Source organism: Schistocerca cancellata, chromosome 3 (assembly GCF_023864275.1).
Source record: "Schistocerca cancellata isolate TAMUIC-IGC-003103 chromosome 3, iqSchCanc2.1, whole genome shotgun sequence".
Lineage (NCBI taxonomy): Eukaryota > Metazoa > Arthropoda > Insecta > Orthoptera > Acrididae > Schistocerca > Schistocerca cancellata.
Window position 1 is genome coordinate 532,251,837 of NC_064628.1, and position 19,850 is coordinate 532,271,686.

Below are 19,850 nucleotides of genomic sequence, written 5' to 3' on the forward strand. Positions count from 1 at the left end.
CTTGATGTGCGCCACGCTCTACCCCTTCCCAAGCTGTATGAACTCTTGACGGGTCGGCACGCTCGACACCGCTGCTGACCAGTGCTTACAGAGGGGAATGGGCAGGAGCGCGGATGTATGCATTGTGCTACTGAAGTATTATACAACATTACATAACGTGTACATTATGCAACAAGTAAGTGGAAGTGTGCCACTACATTATGTTGATAATTACTGCTATGGTACCGGCTAATCGTAACTGAATAACATACCATTTTTGTGGCATATGTGTTTCGTTTCTTTTCCTTGCAAGGCATCTTCAGTGGGATGGAATATGTACTTATTTTCGTTGATACTATTTATTTTACATTTAGGGCGTTGTTTTTATTGTTATAAACACTCCTGGGACTTTTTGTTTTTCTATGACTTAGTGATAATTTAATGTACTACTTACTGTGAGTATAGTGATAATTTAATGTACTACTTGCTGTGAGTATATCTTAAATTATTACTAGTTTTTGTTTCTCTGTGATGTAATAATAATTTAATATCCTACGCACTGTTAGTAAATTATTACTACATCCTGTAAAAATGTCAGAACTGATTATAACCCAGATATACTACGTTCTAAATGCAAACTAAATAGTGTAATCAACAATATGTGCATATTGAGGGCTATTGAAGATGCCTTGCGAAGTATAAAGGCAAACGCTTATGGTACAAAAATGCTGTATTACTAAGCTCTGATTAGATGGTCCCAAAGTAATAGTTATCAACATACTGTAACATTAAACGCAACTAAGGATGACAGGATTACGAAAGTTAAAGATGTAAGTGGAAGTGTGGAATAAATAGATCGTAGACTGCATAAGAATTGTATCCATTACTTTGAATCGTATCACGTAGCACGTATCAGCCAATAAAAGCATTTACACAAGCATGATAAACTTCGAAAGTCAATGAGTAGATAGCTTTTTCAAGGAGTAAATATTTTCCCGTAATTCCATATTATTCAGATTAATAAGTATTGTTTACTACACACTTCCTAAAGCAGCTGTGTTACATGTTTGGATAAGCAATTGATTAGCATTTCAAAGAAAAAAGCATGAAGTCGGTGAGAGTAACGCGAGCTATATTCGGTATGTGAGGACAGGTTAAGCATCGAATTACCACTCAGAATGGTTCAAATGGCTCTGAGCACTATGCGACTTAACTTCTGAGGTCATCAGTCCCCTACAACTTAGAACTAATTAAACCTAGCTAACCTAAGGACATCACACACATCCGTGCCCGAGGCAGGATTCGAACCTGCGACCGTAGTGGTCGCTCGGCTCCAGACTGTAGCGCCTAGAACCGCACGGCCACTCCGGCCGGCGCTTATTTAGAATCAACTGCTGTACTCTATTTGTACCTCATCCATCCACTCCTTCTTTTAGGTAAACTTATGCTACAAAGAAATGGTTTCCTCTTCCAGATTTCGAACATTTTCCGATAAACTCGTATAACCTTCAGCATTATTCTGTAGCACCACGATTGCTTTTGTGATGACCTCGTCTTCCTGATTAAATCCCGGCAGAAAATACGAATACGGCACATTTTTACCCAGGAGGATTCCATCATCATTAAACTGTACTGTACAGTTGCATATTCTCGGCAAGTACAACTGCTGTAATTTCCGTTTGTTTTCAGGTGTCCCCAACATCGACATAGCGTGGCCATGAAGGTAACATTACAAAGCCATGTCAGTTAATATACAAGTTTTTACGTAAAATACTGCGTCATATTGTAAAATTACTGTCACTGTATAAAATCGACGCTTCAGCTCCGGTTGCAATGTCCTTATCCTGCGTCTTCTGAGCACTGCAATTGTGGCCGAAGTGTCGATGTTAGTCAGTGACAGTTATTTTCCAATATGACACATCACCATACACAGAAAGCAGGGAAAGCCTACGTACTTATATAAGGCCAGATCAACCAAACGTTCAGACTGTTGTCCCTGCAGCTAATTCCTCTTCAGGAACCGTATGAACAGCGGAAATGGACAAGGTTCTAAGTACCAAATCCCACATTTGCCAGGAGAGCCCAGGCACAATGTATCTCTTGGTATATAATTGATCTGTACCCAGAAATCTGAGAAGGTATTCTGATACCACAGATTTTTGCTGCTAGCCTTATCACCGAAAAAAAGAGACAAATTAGAAATCAAATAATTTGTTAACAGCTTTCTAAGCGCGAAATAAGAAAACTGATTGGTTCCAAGTGTCAATAAGAACGTTTTTGCAACTGCCATTAAGACTATGTATTATTTGTGATAATACGAGTACAGAACTACTACAATAATAGTAAAACTAGTCAACAAAACAAGCTCTCATTTCTTTCAAATTATTTACAAGAGAACAACAAAATTAAATTCAAGGAAAAAAATCTTGGTTTCTGTTTATTATACAACTCCAATCTTGCCAACAGATTCTGCAAAGTTTATTCTAAAACTTCTCGAGCTGTTGAGGAAGAAATGGCAACATCGCCGACATGTGTTTCTGCTTTGCAACTGATAAACATGGCTGATCTTTCAGACGAAGTGCGGCATGACATACATCTGCTATTGTTTGTCCTCTTCTGAAAGCACTCACATTTTTCCATTCTTCTGTTACAAGAGCAAGAATTTTTAACAGCTATTTGAGATGGACGAATATGGGACTCTTTGATCACACTACATCTGGAAATCATACACGTCAACATTGAGAACAATGTTTCAGTTAACTCTGTGTTCTGCCTTACGGCAGGTCTTGTCATGGGGGAGCTTCGTCAGAGAGGTCCATCACATGAGCGTCTAGGGAAGAGATTCCAGTGGTGGTTTTCCGTTGCCTTCCACTGACGATGATGAAATGATAATGAGTACAACAGAACACCCAGTCCCTGAGCGGAGAAAATCTCCGACCCAGCCAGGAAACGAACCCGAGCCCCTTGGCGTGACGACCACCGCGCTGACCATTCAGCTATCGGGGCGGACAGTATTTCAGTAGCACCTTTAAAATCAAAGAATTTATTTGTATGCACAGAAATTACATGGAAAGGGTTCATAACTTTAGCTGACATAACGAACTTGTGTAAATCTTGCGGAAGAGAGTTCTTCCTTACCTTTTTTCGTTTCTCTACAGCTGTAAAACCTTCGTCGCAGCTCAAAAAGTTGCACTGACTCAGAAAAAACTTGTGTGCTGTCTCTTCGTACCACCCCAGACTTAATGGAAGAGACTTAGACACATGGCGCTTGGAACTCCATTAGGAAGTACTGCTTAGCACGAAGACCGTGTGTCATCTAGTAATGTATGTTTGGAACATTTTCTACATAATTTGACACTCGGAACAATTCTAGGTATATGCAGTAGAATACCGGAAACAAACAGCTCTGAAAATGTGTTTTGTAGAAAAAATGGCACTTAGAAAGTTTCAAATTTCCACTCTTTATATGATAGACTAGCATTTCCACAGACACCCGCCCAATGTACACGGTGTATCGAAAAGAATATACGCATTTCAAACTCATATACTTATTAATCTGTTTTACATACATGTATGAAACTTGAAACACATATTTACGTATTTGTGTATCCCCCAAGTTTAGATTACAAATGAACTACATCTCCTCCACCAGCGACACGGACAGTGTCACACATATACTCGAATTGCCCCCATACTCGAGTAGTCGTGTCCATCGTTAGTGGTGTTATGGCAGTACGGATCCGGTTTTTCAACTCGTCTAGGTTCTGTGGAAATGATGGTGCACATACGGTGTCCTTAATAAACCCCATAGGAAGAAGTCGCAGGGCGTGAAATCAGGTGACCTTGCAGGCCAGCTGAGGAGTGCCACGTCGCCGACTGTTTGGCGACCAATCTAACGGCTCGATGGAGTTTCTTTAAGACATTCATGCACTTTGCGACGCTAGGGAGGGTGTGCCCTGTCTTGTTGCAAAATTAAATTGTCCTCGTTCAACCTCGGAAACGTAACATAGGAAGATACTGCTGACGGTTAACCGTGTTTCCATAAAAAAAAGAGTGGGATATTGCACAAGACACATTGAAAAAAAATGGTTCAAATGGCTCTGAGCACTATGCGACTTAACTTCTGAGGTCATCAGTCGCCTAGAACTTAGAACTAATTAAACCTAACTAACCTAAGGACATCACACACAGCCATGCCCGAGGCAGGATTCGAACCTGCGACCGTAGCGGTCGCTCGGTTCCAGACTATAGCGCCCAGACACATTGACATTGCATGAATCTCGCGCGTGTTAAATGTGTGCATGTCGGTTCTGTAGGCCCTAATATTGAACCTTGCTGATGCGATGCATTGTGCGAAAGTGTTATCATTGTAAACAGCATTCTGAAGCTCGTGAGAAATTGTGACACTTTTGCGTTTGTCATCGTGACGTAGAGACTATAACAACTTTAACTTGTACGGCATCGTAACCAGCCGACACCTCAAGACTCTTCAAATTGTTTTTTTAGACAGTTTTAATTCCCGACTGGCAAGAAGAGTAGATTTTGAAGGACTGCTTTGGAAACATAAGGGCAGCCAGGGCTCTTTCCTTTAAATACACATACTGTGTCTACAGACTTCCGATATCATCTGCGAAAGTTCAATCCATTTGGGGGATCAGTTTGATACCTCAGCTTGAAACGTCTTTGCACTGCAATCATGGAATTACAGTTCGTAAACTCGAGAACACAAAATGATTTCTACTGCGGAGTAGCCATTTTGCAATACGTGACAGTAAGCGAGCAAACGGAAGACAAGCGACATCTAGTGGCAACGAATATAAATTAGACATCGCATTCGTTCCTCCAATGACAGAACCGTGGCGCAGAGACCGATAGTTTTGATTGGTTGGGTGATTGATTTGAGGGAGGGGACCAAATAGCAAGGTCATCAGTCCCATCGGATTAGGGAAGGATGGGGAAGGAAGTCGGCTGTGCCCTTTCAAAGGAACCATCCCGGCAGGGCCTTGACCGATTTAGGGAAATACACTCCTGGAAATGGAAAAAAGAACACATTGACACCGGTGTGTCAGACCCACCATACTTGCTCCGGACACTGCGAGAGGGCTGTACAAGCAATGATCACACGCACGGCACAGCGGACACACCAGGAACCGCGGTGTTGGCCGTCGAATGGTGCTAGCTGCGCAGCATTTGTGCACCGCCGCCGTCAGTGTCAGCCAGTTTGCCGTGGCATACGGAGCTCCATCGCAGTCTTTAACACTGGTAGCATGCCGCGACAGCGTGGACGTGAACCGTATGTGCAGTTGACGGACTTTGAGCGAGGGCGTACAGTGGGCATGCGGGAGGCCGGGTGGACGTACCGCCGAATTGCTCAACACGTGGGGCGTGAGGTCTCCACAGTACATCGATGTTGTCGCCAGTGGCCGGCGGAAGGTGCACGTGCCCGTCGACCTGGGACCGGACCGCAGCGACGCACGGATGCACGCCAAGACCGTAGGATCCTAAGCAGTGCCGTAGGGGACCGCACCGCCACTTCCCAGCAAATTAGGGACACTGTTGCTCCTGGGGTATCGGCGAGGACCATTCGCAACCGTCTCCATGAAGCTGGGCTACGGTCCCGCACACCGTTAGGCCGTGTTCCGCTCACGCCCCAACATCGTGCAGCCCGCCACCAGTGGTTTCGCAACAGGCGCGAATGGAGGGACGAATGGAGACGTGTCGTCTTCAGCGATGAGAGTCGCTTCTGCCTTGGTGCCAATGATGGTCGTATGCGTGTTTGGCGCCGTGCAGGTGAGCGCCACAATCAGGACTGCATACGACCGAGGCACACAGGGCCAACACCCGGCATCATGGTGTGGGGAGCGATCTCCTACACTGGCCGTACACCAGTGGTGATCGTCGAGGGGACACTGAATAGTGCACGGTACATCCAAACCGTCATCGAACCCATGGTTCTACCATTCCTAGACCGGCAAGGGAACTTGCTGTTCCAACAGGACAATGCACGTCCGCATGTATCCCGTGCCACCCAACGTGCTCTAGAAGGTGTAAGTCAACTACCCTGGCCAGCAAGATCTCCGGATCTGTCCCCCATTGAGCATGTTTGGGACTGGATGAAGCGTCGTCTGACGCGGTCTGCACGTCCAGCACGAACGCTGGTCCAACTGAGGCGCCAGGTGGAAATGGCATGGCAAGCCGTTCCACAGGACTACATCCAGCATCTCTACGATCGTCTCCATGGGAGAATAGCAGCCTGCATTGCTGCGAAAGGTGGATATACACTGTACTAGTGCCGACATTGTGCATGCTCTGTTGCCTGTGTCTATGTGCCTGTGGTTCTGTCAGTGTGATCATGTGATGTATCTGACCCCAGGAATGTGTCAATAAACTTTCCCCTTCCTGGGACAATGAATTCACGGTGTTCTTATTTCAATTTCCAGGAGTGTATATACTAAAACGGTATCTGTTCTTTCGGACATGTCTGAAAGAACAGATACCATCTCAGTATATATATATATATATATATATATATATATATATATATATATATATATAAGGCTCATCGGCCACTTGACCATCTTCTTCTGTGCGAATGCACAAACAGTGCCCGAACTGTTAGGGGAATCGGCAACGCGCCGCGAGAAATGAGTATAATCGGCGGGGGTACTACGAATGTAGTGCGGGACAATACGTTGAGAATGTGGGTTTCGCGGGAGGAGTGCCAGAGATAAATCCCCCCTGTCGCACTATCCTCTGTGTTCGCGGTGGCTTAGATGGATAGAGTCTCTGCCATGTAAGCAGGAGATCCCGCGGTTCGAGTCCCGGTCGGGGCACACATATTCATCTGTCCCCGTTGACGTATGTCAACGCCTGTAAGCAGCTAAGGGTGTTCATTTCATTGTAATTTAGGGAAATCACGGAAAACCTGAATCAGGATGGCCGGACGCGGGTTGGAAGTTGGAACCGCTGCCCTCCCGAATGTGAGTCCAGTGTGTTAGCCACTGTGCCACCTCACTCGGTGATAGTTTTGACAACATAACACTTTATAATACATATATTCTCTCTGAAACAGCTGTAGAGACCTAGACCTTTTGCACGTCTTTGAGGCACGCGTGCTGTCCCGCCACAGCAAGATCCGTGGTTCGCTCCAGTCTTGTTACGTATATCTGAAGACGAGTTTACTGGAGGGAACCAGTTTTGCCAGCCTTAAGTGTACAGACTTGCGTAGGTGGTGGCCTGGGAGAGTAAGTAAAGTGAAAGCAAACACGGTTCCACGGGTGTAGGCACACCTGAGCGGAGCAGTTAGCAGCCGTACTGGGTTAGTGAATCACTGGGTCTGGGACTGGGCGTGGGCGTGGGACGCTCCCACGGCCGACACAGAGACTCCCATCACACGGAGGCCGACAAACCAGGCGGCGTGGGCGCGTGCCGGCTGCTCTGCACTTGCTGTGTTGATGTGTGACGTCTTAACACGTGCCTCTTCCAGCTGTGGTACACGGCACGCATAGGCGCCCAACGGAAGGAAATTGTCATGCAGCGTCCAGACGTCGAAAAGACTGTCGGAGACGGAGCTCAAGCTTGGACTCTCAAGGCCGTGTCCTTCTCAAGGGAACCACTCCAACATCCGCTTTTAACGATTTAGGAAATGACAGAAAACAGGAGTTGGATTAGACAGAGAGCTCGCAGCTCGATAATAGTGCAGTCATCGAGCTCCTTACAACTGATTGAAGGAGTTTAATGTCCCATCGACATCGAGGTCATTAGAGATGGAGCACAAGCTCGGATGGTGTCAAGGGTGGGGAAGAAAATCGGCCGAACCCTTTCAAAGAAACCATCCCCGCCTTTACGTTGAGTCATTTAGGGAAATCACGGGATACATAAATCTGGATGGCCGGAGGCGGATGTGAACCATCGTCCTCCCGAATGCGAGTCCAGTATGCTAACCATTGCGCCACCTTAGTCGGTCCTTACAGCTGTAGGATCTGTGTGTGATCCTATGGCTGCGTGCAGATTGTAACGTCCCCTCTCTGCTATTGTTTTTTGTTATTGTTTTTTGTTATTGTAGTTGTAGAGATATGAAATTATTGTAGCGGTTTGCTTAGTCAGCCGTACTTCGGAATTTTTTGACATTAAATGGAGCCTGAAACTTGCGTAATAAATACTTCGCGTGAAGTGCGATTTGCGGCATAAACAAAAATTAATTGTGGAGATGCAATCCACAGAATATTAACAGAAAAGCTTTAGAACAATGCTCACGACTGACTAGACACATTCAGAGGGTACGTACATTCGCGTACGAGTGGCTGCGATCTGATGAGAAAGATATATCTTAATTTTTTGTGTGTAAAATAATTACGTCGTAACACTCGGAGATTACGAACGTACAATCAGGGTAGAGGCACGTACTTTCTATCATTCCCCGTGGCCTGGGTAAAAGAATTGCAATTATTTAAATTTAAGAATATTTCTTTTTCAATCGGACTCCTATTTTTATACGAAAAGGAAGATTGCAGGTTCTGAATGTCTCGGCATAAACACATCGAAATTAATCTTAGCGGCCACCAAAGGAAAGTAGTGAGCACAACCACGTACCTCTATTGTTGAGCAGCGCCGTCGTAAAGATCGTCGCCTCCATCTAAAATTCGCCTTCTCGAATTAACAGAATAATTTGTACTCCATTGGTATGGGATTTAGGCTTGATCTTGACAGAAATTATAAAACACATTTTTCATCATTTAACACCTTCATTTAACACACACATAGACATGAAACTATACAGTACGTCTTTACGCCAGCACATCAGAACAAAAAGGGTAGTTAATACTAGATGTAATAAAAGAATCTCGAAATTAGTCCTTTGTCTCTCAATGATAAAAAAGATTTTTTTAGAGTATTCCTCTGGTATGACAGTCGAACAAATTTTCTTCTTGTATCTTTGAGATTAAATTACAACATTTTTTAGTTCCTTTTCAAGAAACATACCTAAAAGACACACTAGTTTGCAGTTCAGGTGGGTTACCACGGAAATCTCGTGCCGGAAATATAAACGCTTAAGACTAATAAATATTGAACTGTTTATTTGAGGAAAAATGCCGCAGGACTGAAATAATTCAATGACGAAATGAAATTCTTTAAGTATTTCAACTTTATTTATAAAGTTTTTTCCCGATAACCTGAACATAAGTCTCACGAATGAAGTGATTTGATACTGAACGGTAATTGAGTTTCAGAGGCCTTATATTGAATTCTACCTTGAGTTCTTAACTGGTTAATCAGTTCGTTAGTTATTTCATTTTCCATGAATCATTTGTATGATTAATCGTATTTATATGGGACGAGTCATTTTACATTCACATTACATATTCTCATGTAAATATGGCAACAAGCTCACCGTTTATTCATTTTTAATTACAGACATGAAACAATAAGTCCTACCATGCACCTTTAAACACGTTACAAAAACAGAAATTCTTCTACGGGACAACCAGTCGTCATGGAGGAAATTCTTCAGATTGTTTCCGAATTTATCTTTGCTGTAGCCTATGTCAGGTGACAGTGTTGCGTGCACTTTTTGCGCTAAACACAGCCTTAATATGAGATAATGAATGTCATTCTTTCTTCTGGAATTGTAACTACATTCATCATTTTACATTTTTAACTCCAAAGAATTATTTACAACAGACTTCATAAGGGAATGAATTTACTGTGAAGCAGTAGACAGAACGCCTAACTGCTTAAACAAATGTCTGCAAGATGATTGTGGGTGAACCAATATTATTCCTACAGTATCTTTTTGAGCAATAAAGACTTTCTTTCTTGAAAATGAGGTTCCCCGAAACATCATTTGAATGAACATTCACAAAACATGTCAACTTACTGATTTGTCTCTAGCCAAGATTTGCAATCACTTGAAGTGCAAATATGGCAACTAAGTTATTTTGAGAGTTTCAGAAATGTGTCTTTTCCAGTTTAAATTCTCAACAATATGGACCACTACATGTTTGGTTTCCACCCTAGATATTATTTCTTCATCGCTTGTTACACTGACCATTGGCGTTGACCTCTAGAACTGAACATGTGTCTTTTTGAAATTTAGAGAGAGGCTATTCACAGAACTAATTTTGCTTGTTGTATATTAGACGGATGGTCTCCAAGAAACTTCGTATAGAGATTCCAGAAATTAGTTGATCTTATGAACATAGGACTGATAATTTTGATTAATGTAATCATTCCAGTCCACTTTCTTGATCATGACTACAAACCGTTGCAGGCCAGACTGTATTTACGTAACGCATTACGACAACAATTCTTAGAGTGCTTTTGTTCTAGACTGAACGTTTAACTAAGTTTACTATATCTGTCATATTACTTTTCGTCGTTTCTATTCCTCTACCCTTTCTATTGCTACCTGTACGGTACTTTACATGCAGTTCAGTTACAGTATCGCTCTCGTCACAGAAAATGAGCCATAGATTTTGCTTATTTCGCTTCGTTTTCACTAATTAGGCTATTATCTTTGTCTTCTGCTGCTATTAGTGCTATCGCAGCAACCAAGACTATTTCTACTTCTACAAACACAAGTAGCCCATTACAAATATTCGCCGCGCGGGATTAGCCGAGTGGTCTGGGGCGCTGCAGTCATGGACTGTGCGGCTGGTCCCGGCGGAGGTTCGAGTCCTCCCTCGGGCATGGGTGTGTGTGTTGGTCCTTATGATAATTTAGATTAAGTAATGTGTAAGCTTAGGGACTGATGACCATAGCAGTTAAGTCCCATAAGATTTCACACACATTTGAACATTACAAATATTAGTAGGCCCTGTTACGTGACCGATAATAATACCATACCTCCACTTATATCACTTCTAATCACATTTTGGTCGCTTATCTTCAGGGCATACTTAAGTAGTACGTCGTCTTGTATGATAACACACATTTTCTGTTCGCTATAGATTGAGAAACATACACACACTAACTTCACTATTATTGGCTTGTATAGTTCTTCCGCACCAGATTAACCATGGTCTCGGGTACAGCAATACGTATCTTACTGACTCCAGATAACATGATGGCAGATCAGAGCGCACCACTTATCCTCCACTGAGAGCCACTGTTTGTTTTTGGGTACTCCTGTACTCACATACCTTCACATTTCCATTATTGGAATATCGATTTTCGTTCTCGTTCTATCTTGATTCATATAGAAAGTACAGCCTTGTAAATTTGGATTCATCCTTTTGAAACCCTCTGTATAATGTTTAAAGCCTAACGACACGCTTTGTTGTCAGCTGGAGTAAGAGGATTCTGATTTCAGCCAACAGGAAATGAACTGTTGTAGAAGGACTCCGGCGGTTCGTCGATTCTCAGCTCGGCCACTTTTCGTGAGGGAGACAATACTCACTTGCCATTGTAGCTATATTTATTCAGCCTATAAATATTACCTTACAATGCAAACTGAAGTTGATGTTAGACCAGCTCCATCGTTGAGTTTAACACTCCAAAAGAGAGAGGTAGTCAACAACGGCGAACACTCCGACATTCTTACAAATTGAGCACTTTTATCAAATGGTCGTCTAGCAATAAATAAACTTTGATGGGAACTTGGTCCGAGTGGGATGGCGCAGTGGTGAGTAATAACTCGCATTTGGGAAGTTTGCCGGGATTGTCCCTTTGATTAACTCATGGCCGATTTCCTTCTCCATCCTGCCTCCATCTACGTCTGTCTTCCATCTCTAATGACTTCGTAGTCGACGGGAAGTTAAGCTACAGTCTTACTTTCTTCCTTTTTCCTCACATTTGTTCCGCAAATGCGCGACGACACTGTGACATTTTCGTCATTTATTTACTGTTTGATGACTGTCAATTCGTCTCGAGCAAATAATCCACTGGCCGTTTGAACTGTGATGTTAATTTTTTTTTTTTTTTTGGTAGAACTTTAATGTAGTATGCCTTTTTCACAATTGACCTTTCGTCCACTCATGGTCATTCATTTAATGAGGCAGCTTTTGAGGCTATCGTCTCTCTTTGCTAACGTTGAAGTACAGTTGTGAGCAAGTCCACTTCTTTTTGCAGTGATTTCATTTCCGTCTATGACACGTAGTAACGCGCAGAGGTCTCGCGTGGGCTGTAATTATCATATGGCAGAGAAACTTGGTTGATATGCTGATACGTTAAAGCAGAATCGATTTACAATGAAAAAAAGTTTGCTACAGTTGTGGCCAGCAGGCGCAAATCTGGCGCTGTACACTGTATGACGGTATGACGTTCACGCTGTAATTTGACAAGCCCAATCGTGAGAAAACAGAGACAATGCGCTGTTAGTGAAACTGTTTTATGTGAACGGCAGCAATTACAATTCTGCATTGGGAGAGTATCACTGACTGAAGGTCTGAGGAGAGGCGCGACGTCATTAAATTGTTTAAAAAAGGTAATGATGAAATTCTAAAACACGGGTGAGCTTGATATGGCACCTGGAAGAGGAAGGACTCCTATCCCGATGGATGTTATTGACGAGATTGCTGTTGCTGTTAACTGACCGTGCAGCACGTGCCCCGGGTAGCGCTAGTGTTCGTGCAGTGTCAAAAGAGTTGTCCATCCCGTGGTCAACAGTACGGGAAGTTCTGCTATCTACTTTACACTCAACCCCTACAACAACCAGACGGTACAGCAACTGAAGCCTCGTGATCCGCAGCAACGTTCTGAACTTGCTCTTGCTACGGTCGCAGGTTCGAATCCTGCCTCGGACATGGATGTGTCTGACGTCCTTAGGTTAGTTGGGCTTAAGTAGTTCTAAGTCTATGGGATTGATGACCTCAGATGTTAAGTCTCATAGTGCTTAGAGCCTTTTGAACGATTTGAACGTGAACTATGGAAGTGACGAGGCACATTTTACGCTAGATGGAGCACTGAATACACAGAACTGCCAGATTTGGGGTGCGTGTTGTGCACGAAGAGCCACTGCACTGCCGTATGTAACTGTATGATGTGGACTCACAAGCACCTCTATTCTTGGTCCGTCCTTTTTTGAAAAGAATACGGCCAAAAAGCCTGTCGGGTGCACCGTGACGTTTGCATGTTATCGAGACATCCTCGTACATCATGTGATTCCTGCTTTGGAAGAGCGCAGCTGCGTGGAAACCATGGTTTTAATAGAAGGTGAGGCAACACTTCATGTCGTTCACTCAGTGAAAGAGCTGCTTAATGCAGCCTTCGACGAACGTGTTACTTCCAGAGATTGCTCAGATGCATGGCTTGGAAGATCAGATTATCTGAATCCATGTGATTATTGTCTCTGGGGATACTTAAAAGAACGCATTCACCAGGGACACGTTCGGTCTCTACCTGATCTGAAGGTGAGTATACAGTTGCTCATATTCCATCGGAACTGCGGCGAGCAATTGTTGAACACGTCGTTTTACGTATGTAGCATCTCGTCGATGTCTCCGATGTTCATACTGCTGTGACTAATAATAACGTCAACGTTATGCCCTTCTTACTTGTTTGACCTTTTATGCCCACGTCCCTTTCCTAACTCATTACATATGGAAACATTTCTACATGTAAATGACAATTAATTGAAACCCTCAGCTGCCGACAGGTGTTGTTGACATAGCTTGACGGGGACAGCTGAAAATGTGTGCCCCGATTTGACCCGAACATGGGATCTCCTGCTTACACGGCAGACGCTCTATCCATCTGAGCCACCGAGGACACAGTATCTATTAGGAACATTACGTATGTAGATTGTGGACAGTTGGGAATGTGGGTCTCACGGGAAGCGTGCAAGGGATAATTCCCTGTAGTCGCGCTATTCATCTGTGTCCTCGGTGTCTCAGATGGATAGAGCGTCTGCCATGTAAGCAGGAGATCCCGGGTTCGGGTCCCAGTCGGGGCACACATTTCCAGCTGTCCCCATCAAGGTATGTCAACAACACCTGTCGGCAGCTGAGGGTTTCAATTAATTATCATTTATTCTAGTGAAGCTGCACGGTCATCAATGGTACCTGTTCTTTCGAGAACAGTAACTATCTTCATATACGTATTTCTACATGTTTTTCTTGCGTTCACAGAGCCAGATTAGAACCTGGTGGCCAAAATTGGAACTAAATTTTTCCATCATAAATCGCTTCCGCATTATTGCATCAGAATATCTACCCAGTTTGGCTGCCAGAAGATAGCTACAGCCCACACAGGACCTCTGTGAACAGCTGCCTTTAATTATAACCACCTGGTATTATAGAGTTATTTGCCAAACGGCACCTTTATTCATATTGTGGGCGTAATATTTATTATGAACACTTTGTATCTTCTCCATTGAGGTAGTTACTCGACTTTAATTGGCCCACTTCTGTAATTCACACACCATCGAATTGCTCAGTCTTAATATTTTGTAAGCCCTTTCAGTTTCTCCGTTTTCACGGAGCCAGTGCCGTAACTAGAGGTACCACACGTGAGCAGATGTGCGGACGCCGATGTTTTCGGCCCTTGTACAGTGATGATTACCGTTGGTCATATGACCACTATGTACCATAGAGAGGGCCCGACAACCGTGGAAGGGACCACCGAAACTGACCGCAATTAAATAAATAATAAATGCAAGCACGCAACTGACGGTGTTATTCATGACTTCAAGTATGGAAGTAATGATTGCTTGTCTTGACGAATGTGACAGAAAACCACGCTCAATGTTATTTCACGACTTTAGATGTTGTTAATCAAGTTTCACAAAAAATATGTCTGGATAGCGTGCACGGCTATGCTGTGACTACAAGTACTGTCAAAGATTAACATCTTCAAATTAGTTTTCAGCTGAAGTCGATGTATTACTGTAGGCCTAAGCTATGAACTGTTGGTCTAAGTTATGTTTTTCTAACGTTTGAAGACAGTATTCAGCAGGACACAGTAGTAACAGTACACATTCAAGATTCTTTCCGTTGTCTGTTCTCTCACCTCTGCGTCAGTTCATTACCACCTCTTTCTTTAAAATTTTCGTCGCACTGAGTAAAATGGAAAAAGGAAAACAATCATTTCGTAACGATTCCATTTTCACTTTGAAATGTGTGTAATGAACACATCTCGTTGCACAGTATAACAAACCAAATTATGTTTTGCCGCCATTTGTTATCTTAAGTTCATGTTATGATACATCCAACTGCCGTAACGTATATTTAGTAATTAATATATAAGACACGTGGTTGGAAAATTTCATTGAGAAATATTAAGTGTTGCATCCAGGGAACGATTCTACAATGATCCGTTTGAAGGGTCTAACAAAAATCGGTTATGTATTCGTATTTGGAAAGGGAATATGCGATGAACAGAGTATATGCAGCATACGCTATTAGACATTGTAAATCTGATTAAAGTGCTTTCCTGTGGGACTGCAGTGCATTGACTACACCTTTTCCTTTGCAGGTGGCGCTGATATGGCTGCTGTTTGCTACTGCAGCCTTCGCAGAGCCTGAGAAGCCTCCGCAACCAGTAACGTTCCTGCGTCCTCCCTCGCCATCGTCAGAACCCCGTTCTGTTGTGCAGAGGGTAGCTCGATGGTTCTTTTCCTCGGGTGATGATGAAGCTGGGCACCATGAGGACTACGGTCGACCGCCGCCACCGTCATCACCGCCTCATCCATCCGGCTCCCATGGACGACATGGCTCACTCAAGTCCAACTATGGTCCACCCAGATTCAAATACGGTCCTCCAAAGCCACCTACCACACATTACGGTCCTCCAAAGACATCGAATCAACATGAATTCCCCAGCGGTCCACCACCTGGCTTTTTCATCTCTCGTCCTGAAGGAAAACCGTTAAAGCGTCCTGATCTTGGAGACAGTCACTATTTGCGATCGCCAAAGCCCCCAGCAAATCAGTATGGACCTCCTAAAACCCCTTCCTCTAGTTACGGCCCACCTAAACCTACAAGTAATTATGGTCCTCCCACCAATGCACACGGTGGACCATCTGTTTCTTCCCCAGCCAGCTATATATCGCTGAAACCTCCCAGTATATCTGGACCTCCATTAACTCCTCCATCGATTCATTATGGCTCACCAAAGCCTACTGGTAGCAGTGGCCAATCTTCAATATTTCATGGGCCACTCCGGCCATCAAGACCACCATCACCAACATATGGATCTCCAGGACTACTTACATCTCACAGGCCTCCATCGCCAGGGTATGGTCCACCCCGATCTCCAGGAATTGTCAGTCATCCTAAACCACCAAAAAAGGACTGCAATCCATGCAACAGGGTTCCTTGGGTTCCGATGTCTGTAGGAGGAGTATCAGATCTGCCTCCATCTTCTTCTGCATCATCAGGTGGGCTTTATTTGCCATCACCATCAAGCTCATATGTACCACCTCCACCTCTGAACATTCCTGGTGCCTCTGCTTACAATTCAGGAAACGCAGCTGTTGGCATAGAGGGACACATTGGAAGTGGATCTAATGGACAAAGTGGGCACATTCACACTTCACATACCAATTCAAACGGATCTCCTGGCAACTATGGTCCTCCGCCTATTCCACCCTTATTACAGATTCCAAACATACAATACGGTGCATCAGAATCTACAGCTTCTGCATCGACAGTAGGAAGCATCCAGCAAGGTCCAGCTTACTTACCTACTATATCGTCGTCTCAGTCACATCAACAGACTGCTGCAGAAACGCAAAATGGAATTTACGGGGGTTCAACAGAAGGAGACCAATCTCTGGACATTGTGAAGTCTGTAACATTGCTTTCCGAATCTTATCCTCCTACCATCAACACTCCAGGGCAGAACAGTCAACTGTACCAGTCTCCTGTACACCTTATACCAGCAAGTAATCCTAACTGGCCGTCTCCACCTACAGCTCACTCATCAATATCAGAGGCAGGAAATAATGCATTTACTGACCAGCATACATTAGAATCTGAATTTACTCAGCATACGAAAACCAAAGGGCATGGAGGAAGTGAACTAGAAGTTATAAAGAGCGTGCCACTGGCAGATTTTGTGTCCTCAATTGAGTACCCAATAGAAGTCATACAGTCTCCATCTTATGTAGATGTATCCCCAGATGCACCAGTTGACAATGATGGAAACAGCATCCATTCTGCAGAACAGAAAGTTAGGGAAAATCCTGAGTATCTTCCGAAGAATGAAGAAATAGTAATTGGTAAACCGGTTCTGAAGGGCGAACTAAATATAAAACAGGTTGCACAGAGCACGAGCAATGAAGGATATAAAAATCATAATGGTGATGATTCTGGAAATCTGAGTAACAATGTTAATCAGCAAGGAGAAAATGATCAGAGCGATCAGAAGCAAAGTGGATCTATAAAGCAACCCATCAACGTAAACTCAGTTGTTAAGGACCAAACAGAAGGAAGTGACCTAAAATCGGAAGGGAATAATTTTTATCTCGGGACCACACACCAGAGCCCTCAGTCATTCTCCTTACCATCTAGCCATTATTCAAATGAGAACTCGTTTAACGCAGGAAACAAGAACATCACATTCCCACAAGATGTGCAAAGCCAAACAAAAGATAATAAGTCTGGGTTTGGTGTGAGTACCCAACAGCACAGTACTTCCACAGACAATGTATATGGTCAGGACCATAGCCAGACCAACGACCAGCCTCTTCTTGAGCAAACATCTGGACTAGATTTTCATCAACAATCCAACGTGCTTCTACAACCGCCGCGTCAGCAGAGTGGAAACAATTATTATTTGGTTCCACAGGGCCAGAATGTGTTACCATCACAGAAAACACCATCTTTGCTCCAAAGTGGCTTCGTGAAGCCGCCAGAAGGCCAGAGAGTCATTGTCGATATACAGCCATCGGTGCAAACGTCCGCTCAAGGAGCATCACTCATTTATCAGATCAACAATCTGAAGGCTCCACCACCAACAGCTCCATATCCCAATGGATTTCCCAACCGTCCAACACAGACGGCAGTATTTGTGTCCTTCCAGAATGGGTTACAAGGCGCTACTGCTCCTCAGAGCGTCCCACCAGCTGTCCCTCCTCCTGGCCCAGGACCAGTACACGATTCCTTCGTGAGACCACCGAATTCCTTTCGAAATCCACTCATTGCGTTCCAGAGTCTCTACAAACCTGACATTCCCGCTCAATTTCTGAACCCTCCAGGCATCAATCCACCACCTATCTGGTCACAGTCGGCTGAAGATTACAGTGCTCCATGGGCAAACGCTGGAGGGCCTCCACCTTTCAAATACCTCCCTGACAGTAGTGCTGTAGCTTCGTTCTCCAGTCCTGGGCTATATCCACCCCCACCAGTACCACTGCCGCAGCAGGAACCTACCCAACAGACCCCTCAACAGGGGCACAAAAGGCCAAAGAAGATTCAAGTAATAGTTCCATACACATCGACCAAAGACCTTGCTCAATTCCCCTCTGCAGGCAGTCAGAATGCAGCGGACCTGAATGCTGGTCCGTGGACACCCGTACCGCAAACTAACCAAGGCGTGGCCGTATCAGAACAGCAGCCTGTCCCACAAGTCAACTGTAGTGATCCACAGAAACCTTGGCAAGGTTACATTTTCTGCTACCCATCTCAGTTTTACATTTCGCAGCCTTCAGATAATTCACAGGATTACCAACAGCATCAGGAATCCAGACCAGCGACGCAGAAAGCCACCATTCAGAACCACCCACAACTGAAAAATCACCAAACAGTCTCAAAGACAGGAGAAATTCAACACATTTTCGCATCTAACATTCGTGAGCTACTGCGCGGTGAAGAGGAGGTGAAGAACGTAACTGAGGACACTCTTCTGCGGCTCCAGAAGAACATTGACGAATGGACGGCACTGGCCTACTCCAAACACAACAGAGCAGAGGAACGCAAGACGACGACACCAAAACCACCAGTCAGTGCCCTCCGACACCGCTTAGTTTCGTCAAAGCAGATCCCAGAAGAGTACCTGACGACTACACCACTGCCGTACGACGATATCAACCAGAATGTGGGACCTTTCGCACCGACTGCCGTCCCTGCCCTGAAGCCGAGCACTGCTTCCAGTTCGCCCCCAATTTCTAGTCGTTTCTTCGACCACGAAGCTGCGGGTAGCTACAGCCACGCAGTTACAGCCAACGCGTACGACAGACCATCGCAGAAGAAGACGAACGGGGTCAGCGAACCTGTGGACCACAAATGGAAGTTTTTTGAGAATAACCTCGTACTCCCAGAAGCCGTGACTGTGTTAACTACAACGGTCGCATCGACTGCAGCCACTGTCACGCCCGCAGAAGAACAGGTCACCACGGAAGCTGCAGAAGAGCGACAGAAAACTGATACAGAGCCGGAAGTGCCGACTACGCCACCGCCAACGACGCAAGCGCCGTGGACCAACCTGCAGGTGTCAATCTCTCCAATCACAAAAGAGAGGGTGTACGTGGTGACACCGCTCTCGTCTTGGGAACAGCAGCAACTGGAAGGGACGACTACGCCGACAGCGCAGCGGAGGTACACCCCGGGGGAGTCGTACCGTGAGGGCAAGTCGCAAGAATTCGACTTCCACTCGCCGCGGTTCGTCGTGAGGCCTACGCCGGCGACCACGCTGCCACTGCAGACGCTTTTCTCGGCGGCAGACGGCGGCGCCCGAGCAGATGACCGCAGCAGTACCGTCCACGAGGACGCCAACAGCACGGCCAGCGCCGGCAACACCCTGTTCGACGACTTCGTGTCGTTATTCAGCACAGGTAATATAGCAGCAAGTAATCATCACTTCCCTTTATTTTGTTTTGTTGAAGTTAATTTCTTTATCTGCAACTTCACCTGATCTCTTCTACTGAAAATCAGATTTACAGTCTGTCTATTAACCCTAGGACGTCGAAGGGGGGGAGGAGGGGGGTTCGTTGA

The 19,850-nt window shown here is 44.7% G+C and overlaps 1 protein-coding gene across 1 annotated transcript in view; it reads left to right on the plus strand.

The window, feature by feature from the left end:
- The window catches only part of LOC126176415 (uncharacterized), a 244,685-nt gene that overhangs the window by 182,665 nt on the left and 42,170 nt on the right, over positions 1-19,850 (plus strand). Inside the window, exon 2 of the mRNA XM_049923572.1 lies at positions 15,391-19,690. Coding sequence (XP_049779529.1) covers positions 15,391-19,690 — 4,300 coding nt within the window. The remainder of the gene's footprint in view (positions 1-15,390; positions 19,691-19,850) is intronic.